At 39.7% G+C, this 16987-nt stretch overlaps 1 protein-coding gene across 4 annotated transcripts in view; it reads left to right on the forward strand.

Moving 5' to 3' along the window:
• ADGRB3 (adhesion G protein-coupled receptor B3) overlaps nt 1-9406 on the forward strand; it is a 514089-nt gene extending 504683 nt beyond the window's left edge. For 3 of the 4 annotated variants that reach the window (XM_081940251.1, XM_081940252.1, XM_081940253.1), the window contains 2 exons: nt 4000-4104; nt 7702-8602. In XM_081940251.1, coding sequence (XP_081796377.1) covers nt 4000-4104; nt 7702-7893 — 297 coding nt within the window. In that variant the 3' untranslated portion in view covers nt 7894-8602. Of the gene's footprint in view, nt 1-3999; nt 4105-7701; nt 8603-9018 lie in introns of those variants that run through there. The other variant, XR_014174267.1, reaches the window with a different exon arrangement.
• The last annotated feature ends 7581 nt before the right edge of the window (nt 9407-16987 follow it).

Consider the following 16987-nt stretch of genomic DNA (forward strand, 5'->3'; position numbering starts at 1 on the left):
CATCATGCCATACCATCAGGGAGGGGTGTGATTGGCCTTAAATTCATTATGCAGCAGGGCAATGGCCCCAAACATACAGCCAATGTCATTAAGAAGTATCTTCAGCATGAAGTACATGGAGTAGTCAAGTGCAAGCTCAGCCCCCCCACAGAGCCCTGATCTCAACATCATTGTTTGGGATGACATGAAGAGACAGAAAGATTTGCGACAGCCTATATCCACAGAAAATCTGTGGTTAGTTCTCCAAAACTGTGTGCAAGTGTACCTAGAAGACTTGCTGCTGTTTTGAAGGCAAAGGGTCATGACACAAAACATTGATTTGATTTTGATTTCTCTTCTGTTCCCTTCTTTTCCCTTTTGATAAATGGGAAAAGAAGGGAGCAGATTGATAAAATGAACTATTAACACTTCTATTTCTGAAAGTATTCTTTATAGCATTTTTTTTTTGCACAACTCCCCAACACTTTTGCACAGTATTTATATACTTGAGGTAGACAAATCAAGAACAAAGCAGGACCTGAGGCAGTGGTGGGATTCAAATAATTTAACAACAGGTTCTCTGTCCTAATGACCAGCTGGGTAGGCGGGGCTCTGTGGTCATGTGACTGGGTGGGCGTGGCCAACTCAACATCACTCATGTCGATGGGCGCTTCGCCTTAGCTGTTACAACGTAATAAGGGTTAACCCGAGAGGCAGTTTCTGCAAGCAGAGCAATGAAGATTAGGCTAGAAACAACACCAGAATGCTTCCTTCCTGTCTTCCTTAAAGGATTAGCCCTGTAAAGTGAGAAAAAACAAAATGACATTTCTTCCAACAGCCGGTTCTCCGAACTGCTTAGAAAGTTAACAACCAGTTCTCCCAAATAGATGCAAACTGGCTGAATCCCGCCACTGATCTGAGGCATTTCTTGGAACTTTAAAACTGTGACTAACTACAATAGGTAACAAATGAGGGCTTAGCTTCTCACCATTTTGATGTGGAAATACTCAGAAACAGTGGTTTGTAATCTTAAAATATATTTAATGCAATTTAAAATGTTCAATTCCCTTCACAATCTGAAAACAGAAGCTACTCGTTCATTTTAACCCATGGTTTAACCAATAAAAAATTATGAAATGCAATTGATTAAGTAGCTAACCAATTGTTTTTCAGTATAATTAAGTGTAGACTTAAAATTGTCTTAGAGATACAGTACTAAGAACTGAATATTCAGTAGTAAATTGGTTCTCAATCACAAATTGTAAACGTATCCGACCAAATTACCCTGTTCAGACTTCTGTGCTAAAGGTAGCCAGGGATGCAGAGATCTTAAGGATAGAAGCTCCTTGTATCCTGTTATATTTTGATTCAAAACTCGTTCCCTTGTGGGTCTCTTTTAAATAGACCAAAAGCTTATAAGGATCACCACATAAGCCAGAGATTGTCAACACGATGCCTTTAGGCACCATTGCACACATGATGCCCTGAATGATGCCCATTGTATCCCAAACTAAACAAAATTTAATTCTAAAAAAAGTGACTGTTGTCATATGGAATCACCACATCTTCTATGACTTTAAGCTTGAAGCCACCTTACATGTCATAATTTTAATCCCCTTTATAGCTGCTGTAAGTGACATTTCTATTCTAAGAAGCAGGTATAAAATGGCATGTGTCCCACATTTTACTATCCTTGTTACGCTCCTTTCCTAAGTTCCTTTCAATGCTATTTCTTATCATGAGGCTTGTTTAGCAAACAATCATTTTGAAAGTGCAATTTAAAAAAAAAAACACGCACAGCGTATATCTGCATACATATCTGTAGAGCTGAGTATGATCAGCTTTAAAAAAAAATTTAAATGGCTATTTTTGCAAATCTCCAGAAGGTCATTTGGGTGAGATGTCCATAAATTTAGGTCAGCTTTACTCCACTTAAGATTCTGCTCTTCAAGAAGCATCTCACAATCCTAGTGAGGTTAATTGGTTTGTAAACGCTTCCTGGGTCCTCGTGCCCACATCATATAACGATGACACTTCCTTCAGCATGTAAAATTAAGACTATAACGCTAAAATGTATTGTTCTGATAACCTTCCTCCTCCGCTATTTGAATCAGAAGCATTGCTCATAATTTAATTATGGTTACCAAATGGAGTTAATTATATTAGCAAAATGGAGATGCGTGGCCTTACCCTATACCAGGGGTAAAATTCAGCAGGTTTTGACAGGTTCTGAAGAACCGGTAGTGGAAATTTTGAGTAGTTTGGAGAACTGGCAAATACCATCTCTGGCTGGCCCCAGAGTGGGGTGGGAATGGAGATTTTGCAGTATCCGTCCCTTGGAGTGGAGTGGGAATAGGGATTTTGCAATCTCCTTCCCCTGCCATGCTCACCAAGCCACTCCCACAGAACCGGTAGTAAAAAAATATTGAATTTCAGCACTGCCCTATACAGGTATTATAGGTATGCATCCCACTTCTGAGGAATGAGAATTGGGGCGGGGGGGGGGGGTGTTGCGGTGATTATTGAGAAAGAGGTTGCTGGAGAATAATCCCATTGTTGTTCTGGCTGTCCCTTCATTTTGGAGCCCAAAATGAAGATTAACTGCTACCCCTCTCTTTCAAAGCAGAACCTCTAGTGCTGTAGATGAGCCAGGCTCCTTGCCTTGTTTCTAGGAAGCCAGGGCCAGGAATGGGAGGATTCCATTCGTAAGCTGAGTGGTTTCCTTTGTGGTCTCCATGTTGTTAGAATTGTGATAGCAGACGGAGCGTTCTCTCCTTGCTATTAGCTAAAAAATAACCCCGTTCAATATACAGGTAGCCCTCGACTTACAGCCACAATTGCACTCAGAAATTTCCATTGCTAAGTGAGCCAGTTGTTCAGTGGGTTTTGCCCCATTTGATGGCCTCTCTTGACATCAATCATTGTTAAGTGGATCACTACAGTTGTTAAGTTAGACATACGGTTGTGGAGTGAATCTGGCTCCTCCATTGACTTTGCTTGTCAGAAGGTCTCAAAAGGAAATCAGGTGACCCTGCCAAGCCTCTGAATTTTGATCAGGTGACCATGGGGATGCTGCAAATGGTCATACATGTGAAAAAAGTTCAGGTGTCACTTTTTTTCAGAGCTGTTGTAACTTTGGCGACTAAATGAACTGTTGTAAGTCGAGGGTGACCTATGATCCTCCTTGTCACCGGTCTCACAATAGTGGCTGTCTTTCCTACTTCGCAAAACCTCAGATTGATATTTACAATACAATACAATAGCAGAGTTGGAAGGGACCTTGGAGGTCTTCTAGTCCAACCCCCTGCCTAGGCAGGAAACCCTATACCGTTTCAGACAGATGGCTATCCAACATCTTCTTCAAGACTTCCAGTGTTGGGGCATTCACAACTTCTGGAGGCCAGTTGTTCCACTGATGAATTGTTCTAACTGCCAGGAAATTTCTCCTCAGTTCTAAGTTGCTTCTCTCCTTGATTAGTTTCCACCCATTGCTTCTTGTTCTACCCTCAGGTGCCTTGGAGAATAGTTTGACTCCCTCTTCTTTGTGGCAACCCCTGAGATATTGGAACACTGCTATCATGTCTCCCCTAGTCCTTCTTTCTATTAAACTAGACATACCCAGTTCCTGCAACTGTTCTTTTGCTGATCAGAAACATGTATAACTATTGGATCTTCCAAGTTCTCAACATGGACCTTCTTCCAGAAAAAGCTCATTTCTTTAAAACTAAATTTAACTGTCAAGCAAAGAAGATCATTCGTAGTGGCACCTACAGTAGCTTCTTATGATGATGTACCCTCAGAAACACAAAATAAGCCAGCCCTGTTTTTCAGGAGTTCCAGAATATGCAAAGGGGGAAACAGTCCTCCGATTCCAACAGCAGATCAAATAGATGACATGGCCTGTTTCATTTCCACATCTTAGCCAAATTCAATTTGCTTCGTTATGTTAGAGGAAATAATGGTTGTTTGAAAAAAAATATGCTCATTATAAATACTAAGCAATTATATTCCATTTTGCAGAAGGTCATGCATACGAGGAAGAGACACATGGAGCTGTTTCAAGAATTAAATCAGAAATTTCAGACACTAGACAGATTTAGAGATGTACCAAAATCAGGAAGTATGGTAAGTATGGAATATATAATTTTAGAAAGAATTAAAAGTTTTAGAAAGAAAGAATTTTAGAAAGAAAGAATACAGAAAGAATGCTGTATTTTTTTAGAATTGGATGGAGGGAACACACATCATAAATTTAAGATAATGTATTCAAAAAAGTGTATATTACTTAATGTAAGTTAATGAAAATATTCAAGAAGTGGAATATTATTAAAGTGATTAGTGATAAAGTGATTAGGGCAGATTTAGAAAACATTATTGAAATCCATTTCTTATCAGGTGCTCATATAAATACTTTTTATAAAAGGAGATGTACCAGCTATCCACTTTCCACAATTCTTCTAATATTCATAGTTCTTGTATAATACTATGAATGTTAGATCAGAATTGTTCTAATGTTCATAGTTCGGCTTTGGTGACATCTAGCATTAATTATGACATCTGGCATTATGAACATATAATGGTGTTTGAAAACTGTTCGGAAATTTTAGGTAGCTTAAAATTTAACTCTTAAATTGTTGCTTTAAAATGTTATCCACCTCTACCAAAAGTAAACAGTTTTTGTTGGCTTCCAGTCGAGTTCCAAGCAAAACTCAAGAGAATTGGTAGTTACCTCCATAAGCCGTAATTATTTGAAAAAAGAAATGTTCTTCCATAAAGAAACAACCGTCCTCTGAATTATCATCTTGAGAAGCTTTCTTAGTGTCCCTGTTTTAGAGAAACATTGATAGAATCTTCTCAGGGGTGCATTCTAAGTTCTTTTAAATATTTCAGGTTTTTAAAAACCCTTGTTCGCTTTTTAGTGGTATGTTGCTTTTTGTCATTTAATGTGGTGTAGATGATAGATGAATAGATTGTGTGTTTGTGTGTGTGAGCGGGGAGAGAGATGATAGGTTTTGGTATAGTGGCATATGGCGCTGCTTGTCACAGGATTCCTAGTTCCTACAATATAGCATGGCAACGCACCAATATATCCTAATGTAGCATAGCAACACAGGGTGCACAGTGGGGATGCTGAGCAGAGCAGAGTTTCTTCCATTTTACTTAGTGCCACTGCCATTTTCATGAACAACCTACAGGCATAAATGGGAACAAACCATGCCAGGGATCTGTGGGATTCCCCGTGTAGCAAGTTTGCGGACCATGTTACCTTAATGTAGATAGCTTCCCATCATCCCAATATATAACTAATCTACATGTTTTACTAATCTAGATGAAATGTTAATGTATATATTGCTAGTCCATGTATGAGATATGCCATACATTAAATCAATAAATCAACAAATATCCATCGTGCCCTGGAAGTGACACAAAGCATGGGTATGGATCTCCTAGTGAAACCTCCTCTGGTTGACTGGGGACTCCTCCAGATCAGATCAAGTTCTGACCTATGACTAAGCTCCCCGTTCTTCTCCCAGCACTGTCTCAGCCCCTAAGATTAGGAGGAGCAATTGATGGATGCTTTGCTCACCAGCAAGGAGACCCATTAAGCACCTTAACTATCTTCACAGTCATTTACTAGGACAGCCCCAGACACAAGCTTCACTAATGAGGCAGGCCTAGGATCAACTATGGGGGCAGAGCAAATGTATGTTAATACAGTCTGAGCCCTCTGGAAGACAGCAGATGAAACTGGTTTCTTTGTATACATCCTAAGGATCCGTCCCTCTTACTTTGGCAAATTCAAATATAAAGACAACCTAAAACTTTGACAATCGAATGCAAAAAGCAAAACAACCCCCACCAGTATAAGTTATTGCATAAGTTAAATAGTTAGGACAGGTATTGTTGTTTATATTAGCAAAAACAATTAAACTTTTTTTTTGATAATTTTCATTTATAAAGCAACTTGCTGTTATGAGGTACAATTGAAATAAACAATTTTTAAAGTAAATCTACATTTTTTTATTCTGTACAGAATGCTGCAAATTTAAGAGCAGCTAGGATGCTAGCTAGGTGCCTTCAGCGCCGTGTTAAAATGAAACTCCAGTGGTTTAAGATTGAGCCTCTCTTAAAAGATTGTTAGCAAGTGATTTATTAGCTTTGGTGTAAATTAGAAACAGATTCCATGTTAACAGAAAATACTTAAGATTAAAGAGGCCTGTTTCTGCTTTTATCTGACGTAAGAGCTCTCCTGCTTTGCATCACTGTTCCTTCATTCCTTCATTAAAGAAGGTTATCAATATTTTCTTCTATCTGGCAGTTTATCTAGTAATACACAGTGTGAGCACATATCTAGTAATACACAGTGTGAGCACATAAAAAGCTGAACAGAAAACAATCTAGGATTTTTTTTCATTTCACAACTAGCTCTTTTTCTATATATATAAATATATATTTATTTCATACACTTATCAGTTTTGAAGATAAATTATGGAGGCAAACTCATTTCTCTGGTGTAATTTTTTTTTAAAAGGATTACTCATTAGCCTGATCTTCCAGCTTCTATAGTAGGCCAATCCAGGCAGTGAGAAGCAGCATAAATCAAGCAGGAGCCGTACTTTAATAAACCTCAGAAAGAATTTTATAACTCTGGGGCAACCAGCAAGAATATCTAGCATCATCATGCAACATTGGTACACTTGTACAATGAACAAAGCAAGCATTTTTGCTTCGTGTCCAAAATTGAAAAAGGAAAATAGGTGTCTCCAATATCTGTAAGACTATCGTGACTGAGGGGTTTATATGTTTAAAAAAAGAAATGATTAAATCAGATTGCATTGCAACATTCTTTAGTCAAACTGAGTGGTAATTTCATCTATATTAGAACCATAGTTCATGCAATGGGGATCTTTGTTGCCTTACTATTCACTGCCACTGGTGTCCTGTTTGGGGAAATGTCCTTTTCCATGTGTGAACAAGAGATTTAAAAGAAATGTTCCATTGGCACAAAGGATTAAGACAAAACAAAATTCCATGGTGCAAAATGAATAGGAGAATTTAAGCTTCTCTCTCCTTATATACGTGTTCCCGAATGAGAATGTATGCATAGTGGGATTTTCCTAAAGGGATAATTTGTAAGTGATGAAAATATAGATATTATTTGCATCCCATCATCTTATACTCCAAAGCCACATGTCATATAAGGGAAGCTATGCTACTTTTTCCTGTGGGGACTTCCAAACCACTATCAACTTTGGTTTACAGCAAGGCATGAAATCTGTGACTTCATAACATTTGGTTAGAAGTGTTCAATCACTTCTTGTCTGTTAGGACTGCCTCCTTCTCCAAGAAATGTCAATTGAACATACAGCTGCCAGCGATGGTCGGCAAACTCTTAATTTGCTCAGTTTTCAGCTCAGTGTTGGGAATTTGTTTGACAGCTTTCTTGGCAAACCTTCCAGTGTATCAATGACCTCCCCTTGGAAAGGGATTAGAGAATGGACACTGAATATAGGCCAGGCTGACTCGCTTCAATGATGGTAGCTTCTCTTACGCCAACCAGAGATAAATCGGCTTATCTTCTGATGACTGGTTTCCCCATGTGATTTCTTAAATAAGCTAAAACAGAAAAGGAAAATTTATTTTTACATTCTTTTTAACCTTGTTCTCTCTCTCTCTCTCCTTTTCTCTTTGTTGCCACTCTAAATCTCCCAATTTTCACAGGAAAATCCAGCAGGAAGCAGCAAGAGTCCCTGGGACAGTTTCAAAGCCCCAAGCGATTACCAACATTATACCACCATCAACGTATTAGATTCAGAGGCAAAAGATGCTTTAGAACTAAGACCAGCAGAATGGGAAAAGTGTCTGAACTTGCCTTTAGACGTACAAGAAGGTGATTTTCAAACCGAGGTTTAATGAAAAGTAAAATAAACTGAAGCGCAAAGCTTATCCTAGAATCATTTTGTTTGCACTGACGCTCCAGAGACGTTGGGAAGCCTGACCCAGCCTGTTTGGACACCATGGCTAAGGCATATCAGCACCTTCCTGGGCCAGAAGTCAGTGGTTTTCTTGTCACACAATCGATTTCCACTAGCCAACCTAGTGGAGGCCCCAGGTGTACAATTCTTACCATCGTGTCTTGTAAGTACCCGTGGAATGGATTTGTGAGGTCAATCTTTATAGATAAACCTCAGACAACGGTTCATGTTGTAACAGCTTCATTTGGTTTAGTTTTCAAAAAACTTCACCATGAAGCACAATGTATATATTTATGCAGTTTTTAAAGTTTATAACAGTCTGTTTGGCCATTACTACACTTTTTACTTTATAATATAAAAAAAAGAAGAGGAGGAGGAGGAAGAGGAAGAAGCAGAAGAAGAAGAAGAAGAAGAGGAAGAGGAAGCAGAGAAAAGCAAAGTTTTGTTGTCATTAAATGAATGTCTGTTGAGCTACATTCTTCATTGCTTTAAATGCAATAAAGTAATAATCTCACTTTTATATGAATAATATATTTCACATCTTTATTATTGCAGTTTTCTCTGGGAAGCTCGGAATAGCTTTTCCTGCTGCAGCTGTGTATAAAATATTTAAAATGTTGTATGGTGTAAATAAACTTTTGTCTACATATCAGTATTTTCAGTGCATTTTATTTTGGATTTGTTGATCTGAAATTTGCATATTTATAATGTTTTTTTAACAACACTGAAGCCGAAAAATGTACTCAGAATGTTAATAGTGTACTGTTATTACTCCTTTGGGACTAATGATTTCTCAAATGTAATAATAGGTTTGCCAAGCTGTTCTTTTTTTCCCTAATTTATGAAGGCAACATACAATGTAAATTGGACTTGTCACAGGATTGCTACATTCATTCTATTATATGTAATTCGTAGTCCTTTTCCATCTTGCAACAAGAAGAAAATTTCTAGACAAACATTGTGCGAGTTTCAGAACACAGAGACTGAGAAAAAAAAATTTTTTTAATTTACTGCCATCTTACTATAATGACATTTTATGATACTTTCTCCTTTTTTTCTGTAGCCAACAAAGATGTACTATCTCCTTCAGGACTGGGGTAGCATGATGCTTATGCTAGAAGAAGAATGATTAGAGATTATAGCAATCCACGTGTGATTGACCACTACCTAAATACAGTAGGCAATGGGTGGGGCCCCTGATTTTCTTAACTTCACTCCCAGCAGCCCTAACCCTGTGAGCATTGATGAGGAATTATGGCAACTGGAGTCCAAGAACATCTGAAGGACCAGCCATTGTCTATCTTCTAAGATAGTAGCAAATTACCTCTTAACCTCAAGCAGAATGAATATATTTTTACCCGATATTTTGTATGCTGATTTAAATTTTATAGTATGTAAAGAAGGCAGTATTAAATAAATATATGAAATCCAACTGGCCTGCGTGATACAATAAAGACATTTTGAAATGCAAATGTTAGTCAAATGCAGAATCTTCCACCTAGTTGTATCATTTAAACATTTGTGATTGTGATGGTTGTCGACACACTTTTAAAACATCCCTATATTGGGGGGAAATCTATTTACTTACCTAATGACAAGGAAGGTTTGGATTTTTCCCTCATGATTGCCTTTGACTTTGAGAACCACAAATCACACTTTTTCAAATTCTGGAAGTGACTCCTGTAATTTTATCAATGTATTTGTTAATACCAGAAAATTTATATGGCTGCCCAACTCACTTTCAGTGAGTACTTGAGCATTACAAGAGTCCAAGCAAAACTTGATGCAACAGATACTTTCCTGTTTAAAAAAAAGGTAGTGAAGCTGGATGGAGGCACTAGTGCAAGGAATAATTTTTGTTCTTGTTGAACTCTCACTCAGAATCAGCCATCTTGGGCCTATTGCAAGAAATTTCCTCCCAATGAGCTCTGGCAGGGAGCTCATTCTTCATTTGGCCTCTGGTGGACAAGGTCTCAATCTCTTCTCTTCTACCCTGGTACCAATAAAGCTAAACCTCTCATATATGGGGGTGGGTTTCAGCTTCTGCTACTACTGGTTCACTCAGGGACATGCTTTGGGCTCGCGCATGCTTTTCATGCATGCGCAGTAGTAAAAAAATGCTGCTGCGCATGTGCAGAAGCAAAAAACAAGATGGTGCCCATGGCGTTGCCAATAGAACTGGTTCAGGAGTGTGGTAGGCCACGTTACTACCTACTCGGCCAAACCAGTAGGAACCCACCTCTGCTCATATACCCACCTTGGCTATTGAGTGTCAAAACAACTATAAACCAAGGGTTACAAGTGTATGGTTTTGAAACAATCTAGTTTGTGCTCCTCCAAATACGGTTTGGTTTGCAATCACTATTTCCTCAAAAATAAGCCCTAACAGGAAAATAAGCCCTAGCATGATTTTTCCGTATGCACATAATATAAGCCCTATCCCAAAAATAAGACCAGTTAAGACAAATGCATTGAGTATAACTGCATTACATTGGTGTAACTAATGCCATTTTCAAAAAGTAGGTATTTCCACCATCCCTACAGGGCTATGAAATTGAGCCAGCCTGACATTTTCCCACCAAGTTTCTACCCATTCCATCTCCAGAGCTTGTGCTGCTCAGCTTATGCTGTCAACTCTCATTTGTTAAATGTGTGGCATTGCAACTTCTTTATTGTAAGATTAGATTGTTGCAGCCTTCCAGGGGGAAAACAACCCACACAAACTTTGTGCTGTAGTTCCTGCCTTGAAAACAAATCAAGCCACACTTTTTTTCCAATAATCTTTGCTGGGCTAATCTTTCCCCTTGAAAAATAATTAAAATATATCAATGCACTTATAAGTGTTTTTTTTTTTAAAAAAAGCATACCATAGATTATAAAATTCAACTATTTGTTTAGCTGAATTAATAAATTGACTGCGTTCAAGGACACGGTCAGGTTCATGTAAATGATTGTTTTTAAAAATTATTAGTATAAATCAAGACTGTTGAGGGATTTCTTCCTTGCTGTATGTATATAATGACAAAGTTAATGTTCTGATTTTTATTTATTTATTGCTTTATGATTCAAGCAAAGGTCGCATGCACTAAAGCACACATAGCAATTAAAATGCAGGCAAAACATTAACATAAAATCAAAACTGCGAGAGAGGCACCAGTCAGTTTCTATAGACTAATGCTAAAAATGGAAATAATTTCTCCACTGAACTTCATAAACATTTTTCATTTAAAAGGAAATCAGTGGTGGGATTAATTTTTTTTTTACTACCGGTTCTGTGGGCATTGCTTGGTGGGCGTGGCTTGGTGGGCATGGGGAAGGGAAGGGATACTGTAAAATCTCCATTCCCTCCCCACTCCAGGGGAAGGTTACTGCAAAATCCTCCTGATCAGCTAGGACTTGGGAGGCAGAGAATAGATGGGGGCAGGGGCAGTCAGAGGTGGTATTTGCTGGTTCTCTAAACTACCCATAATTCCCGCTACCAGTTCTCCAGAACTGGTCAGGACCTGCTGAATACCATCTCTGAAAACAATGGTCTTTTCATCTTGGGGGAATTTTAAATGTAAATAGGCTTATACATTCTGATCTCTAACTGAATATAGTGGCATAAGAATTGAGATGCAGACTTAACTTCCATGAATATGCAGGTATGATTTTCATATAGGAGATTGTTGCCTTGGAGAGTAACATATTGGCTCAAATCAGAGAGAATTTTTTTCCTGCACATGATTTTGAACAACTAGTTAGGAAGGATGTAAGAAGAAGGGAAAATTCTACCACAATAAATATGAGAAATGTTAACCCTATCCCCCAGAATAACTAAATTCCAAATCTCAACAAAAAAAATCTGCTAAAGTTTCATCAAGCCTTAGGATAAATATGGTTTTGACCAACCACAATGTATCAATCAATATTCTAAGACAGCTAGGACTGGGCCAATGCTGCTAACAGACATACAAATTTGGAAGCAGATCTTTCCATGTGGACCCCAAACTATAGTGATGAGAAGTAGCCAGAAGTAGTTAGTGCTCCTCTAAAGCTAGAAGCAGAAGCTTCAGTTGGTGGAAGTGGTTGGGACAGCTTTACCAGTAATTGCTGATTATCAGTAATACGTAGAGAGTTAGTTGTCTAAGTGGGAAAGCAGGAGTCCCTTTCATGTCTCCTCCGTAACTCTCCTATTTGTGTGAGAGGCCTGTCTCATGATCTGACTGTTTGATCACATTTGTCTGTGATGGCATTTGGGGAAGATTGTTCACTCTCAGTCTCCCAGGTCTCCCTTCCCTTCCTCAAGAGAGTAAAAAGAGTCTTAAAATAATTAATTCTCTTGAATATTCAAAATTATACTTCACTCAGGTTAATTTTTTTCAATAAATCAAATCAACCTTTGAAAACATTTTTTAAAATATTTTGAAGTACGAACTGCTAACCAACATTTATAGTCTCCTCTGAAACAATACTGAGTTGGGCACCTGGCCCTCCAAGTTGGCTTAAGCATAGGCATTGTCACAGCGTTAGTTATCATTGTTCGTAAACCAGGCAATTATGGAGAACAAGGCTATTATTCTTACTTAGTCTGGAAGACATATTGAGTATGTCTATGCAGACTACAGATTACAGTCTCTGCTCCACTCACTATTAATTCTATACAATTAGCTGTGTAGAATGCCTTATTCTAAAAATACATCACTAGGATCTACCCAAATATAGGTACTTTTTAAGTGCAAGAATTAATAATTTAAAGGTTGTAGTCTTAGCTGGGAATGGAAATAAACTCCACTAAGATCAAATCTACATTTGGGCTATAATGTCATGTGGTTTAAAATGCTGGTATGAAATGAACTGTCTTCGGTCTTCTAAAATGATTGTTCATCCATTATGTTGAAATCAAATAAAGCCAACTATGAAGGGGTCATTGTGGAAACATTAGAGTTGTGTATGTCATTATAAACAATAATGCTGACAAAAGAATACTTTCCCTCAGGCATTTTTCTCCAGTTAAAAGCAAGTATTTGTTTCTTTATTGAAACTTTCCTCTACTACTGCAGTCTTCATGGACATCAATAATAGCAGTAGCATTGTCTCTTTCTGTAAATACATAGGTCTGCCTACTTTCAACAGAGAGCCCTACTTCATCTTTTGCATAGACCATGAAGTTGTTGGATTTCAATCTGCACTGTAAGCAACACTTTGGGGGTATATTTTCTGTGGACAATTTAATCCCTCTTTCCATTTTCCAAGAAGAAAATGCATTTTCCTTCCCACTGTGTCTCAAAAAGGCATCAGCAGTTATCCAAATCAAGTTCACTCTTTGATAAGAAAGATCCAAGTGACAATTCAGCATGATGCTTCATTATTTTTTTGCGCTTTTGAAAGTTTGCCCATGAATATCATAAATATTGTCATAGCTAAAACTGGGTGCTGCAAACAGTCGAGCAAGTTGAAGGAACTTTATAAATAAATGTTGCTGCAAGTTATAAATAAATGTTGATTTCTTCATGCTTAAACAAGATCAAAGGTATTTCAGCATCCTCGTCAAGGTAGCCCTGCAAGCTATAACTCCTTCTTTTATATTTTTATGTGAGTATAAATCTGCTTCCAAGGTCTGATTTCAGCTGACACTGGACTAAGCGCTCTTTCAGAACATGCATATCAATAATTAAACAAATTAGATATTTCTGTTTCACATCTTGCATTTGGGGAAGAACAAAGAAATTTGACTTCACAGCCTACTTTTTCCATCACAGCCGATTTGGAAGAGCACTGTGTTCATTCTTTCGTCCAAACCTGGTCTGGAAATACAATTTGTCATGAAGTTAGGATTCTCTGGTGTGTTTTCCCACAGGTTGATTGTGTTGGGCAGATGGAGGAAAGTAAGAATTTCAAGAACCTCTTTCTGTGTATTTGAACTGCTCTGCTAGAGCAGAATATAGGAGCTACAGCAGTGACGTGCAGTCAGGTGAGGCAAGTGAGGCACAGCCTCACCACTCTCATCATGAAAAAAAAAGTAAAAGGAAAAAGCTGAGCTAGTTGCTGCCTCACCGTGGATGACTCTGCTTAACCTCACTGGTGCTCTCCCTCCCCAAGTGTAGTGACTTCCTCCCCAGGCCCCCATTCATTTCTCTCTCTCACACACACAGCTGGATAAAACTATATAAAAATCTAGCCCAGCTTCACTGATTACAAGTTTGAAAAGGCAACGTGGCTCCACCTGCAATCAAACTACACTTGGGGAGGGAGAGCACAAGTGAGCACTGAGGAGACCACAGGAGGAGGCAGGAAGCCAGGCAAAGAGCCATGCTGTAGTACACACACTTCCCCCCAGCCTCTTTCTTTTGGAAGGCTCGGATCGGCTCCCCTCCGGCTTCTCTGCCTCACCTCTCACCCCAGCCTGCCAGCAGGAGGTGGTGGGTGGGCTTTATTGTGTTCCAGGCATTTCCCACCCAGACAGCAGGTTGCATTTGCGATGGTGGAGGTGTTTGGGAAAGGCAGCAGGGGAATGGGGGGGGGATGGCAGAGGAGCTGCTTTCAAGCCACTGGAAAAGATATCCAATCCAACTTTTGTGTGTGGGGGGGGGGGGTTGTTTGAGAGTGAGTGAGAGAGGGAAGGGGTAGGAGAGATAGTCCAATCCAACTTCTCTCTGTGTGTGTGTGTGTGTGTGTGTGTGTGTGTGTGTGTGTGTGTTTGAGAGAGGGGGAGGAAGGGAGAGAGGGAGGAAGGAGGGGAAGGAGAAGAAAAAGAAAAAGAAAGAAGGAGCAAAGGAGAAAAACCAAATGCTGTCGCTTTAAATTGGAACTGAGCATGCCTGGCTGTGGAATTCTGGGAGTTGAAGTACACAAGTCTAAAAATATTTGAAACCCAGCACTGTGTCAGTGCCTCACCAGTCATAAACCTCAACGCACGTCACTGAGCTACAGTAATGCTTCTGTTTGTTATTGGTTTGCAACATAGGGTACCTTACATACAGAATATGGAAGGTTTTACTGCATCTTTCAGTAAAAACTAAATATTTGGTAGTCCTGATGGGGGAAGGAAGATTGATTTATAAAAATCAGTAGTAAGGCTGTTTTCATCTGTTATATTAGCACATTCCCCCTTCCATTGATCAAGAGATCTAAACATTTATAAATAATACATTAAAAAAAAATAACCCAATGCATAGTTAATTGTTTTTGTCAGAGTTTGTTGCAGAAAAATCAAACCCAGAAAGCACACACACAGATAACTGATTCAGCTGGATTCATTAACTTCCTTATATACATAATAACAGATGAATAAATGTACAATACCAATAGTAGATTCTTTCAATGTAGCAGAAGTTACAAGCAGAACACAAGCAGGAGAGAACAGTTTCAGTTCAGAGTTCAGAGCAGACAGAGTAGTTTTAGTTTCAATTCTCAGCACAGACTCAGATCTGATTAAGCTCTCATTGGCTCACTTAGTTGCTATGCCTATTCATTGGCCGATCTTGTTACCATGTCTCTCCCAGTCATGAATATTCTAACAGTTTTAATTGGGAAACTAGGACTATTTTTTTAAGTGAATGAAACAGATAATCAGAGAGTCCAAAGAAGCTGCTTAGTCCATCTATCCACAACAGGTGCCAGTGTTGTTTCCTTGAACATACCCAACAAAGGACAACACTCTGTGTTAGATTGGGTAATGGATAGGCACACAAAGGCTTAAACGGTAACAACAGCTCTTCATTATAACACAACAAGTAAGAACAATCCAGTGAAGGTTGAGTCTGACAGCAGCCCTTTTATAGGGAGCTGTCAGACCCTTCGACCAATAGGATTAAACCTCTGTTCCCACCGGAACAGAGGACCTTGGTGGAAACCACTGTAGTAGGTATAATTATCTAACACCCCTCCCCTCTTAGATGGAACAATCCTACTGGTAACGTAGTCGGGCTTTTGGGTAGGTCAGGCAGGTAGGCGGGCTTTTGGGTAGCTCTACCTGACCTACACAGTTCAGTAGGAGGGGTTTCCTTGGACAGGTCGGACGGACCTGTTTGCTCCGCAGCTCTGCTTGTTGGAAGCTCCTGGAACCTTTCACAGGCCATGGCTGGAGCTTCTGGAGCCGGTTTGCTTGGAGCTCACTGAGGGTCTGCAACAAAACCAGATAAGTTTCCCGGTCCCCTTCGGCTTGAGCTGACTGTGGAAGGAGTGAACGTTTGCTCCCTTTGGGTAGGGCTTTGGCTAACTCATGCAGGAGTTACCTCGGGTTGTCTAAGAGTGGAGTTGGAGAGGCGGCCACAGAATTGGTCAATATGCCTTCTCCAATTCCGACCATCATCGAGCTCTAGGAGGTAAGAGCGAGGGCCGGTGATGCCTATCACTGTGGCAGAAATCCACAGAGTTCCCCCGGCGTAGTTGTGGGCATATACCAAATCCTCTATGCTAAAAGTCCGAATCTTATTTGTGAGGTCTGGGGGCGATGAGGCAGAATAATTGGGGTGTAGCTGGTCTAAGTGGGACCTTATCCGACGACCCATGAGAAGCTCGGAGGGGCTTCTCCCAGTAGTGGCACTGGGTGTGATGTGCTGAATTAGTAATTAAGGTCAATCCATGTTTGCCAATCTCCCAGATCCATCCTAGAGAGGGCCTCTTTTGTAGATCTCACCATTCTCTCCACCTGACCATTGGAGGCTAGATGGAATGGTTTAACCAGGGCATACCTGATTCCCTGAGCTGCTAAGAAGGTCTCAAATTGCATGGCCGTGAATTGGGACCCGTTGTCAGAGACCAAGATGTCGGGCAGGCCATGCGTGGAGAAAAGTCTCCATAGCACCTTGATGACCGCTTCTGCCATCATGGAGGTCATAGGACTACCTCTAACCACTTTGAGTAGGCGTCCATAACTACTAAGAACGTCTGGCCATGAACTGGGCCAGCAAAGTCAATGTGCACCCTAGACCACGGTGCTTGAGGTCACTCCCACTCCTTAGCGGGTGCCTCTGGGGGAGCTGGTCTGGACTCCTGGCATGGTGTGCAGGTAGCCACCCATTCTTCGATCTCCCTGTCCATGTTAGGCC

This window comes from Natrix helvetica (genome assembly GCF_964273705.1).
Source record: "Natrix helvetica genome assembly, chromosome: 2".
Classification (NCBI taxonomy): domain Eukaryota; kingdom Metazoa; phylum Chordata; class Lepidosauria; order Squamata; family Natricidae; genus Natrix; species Natrix helvetica.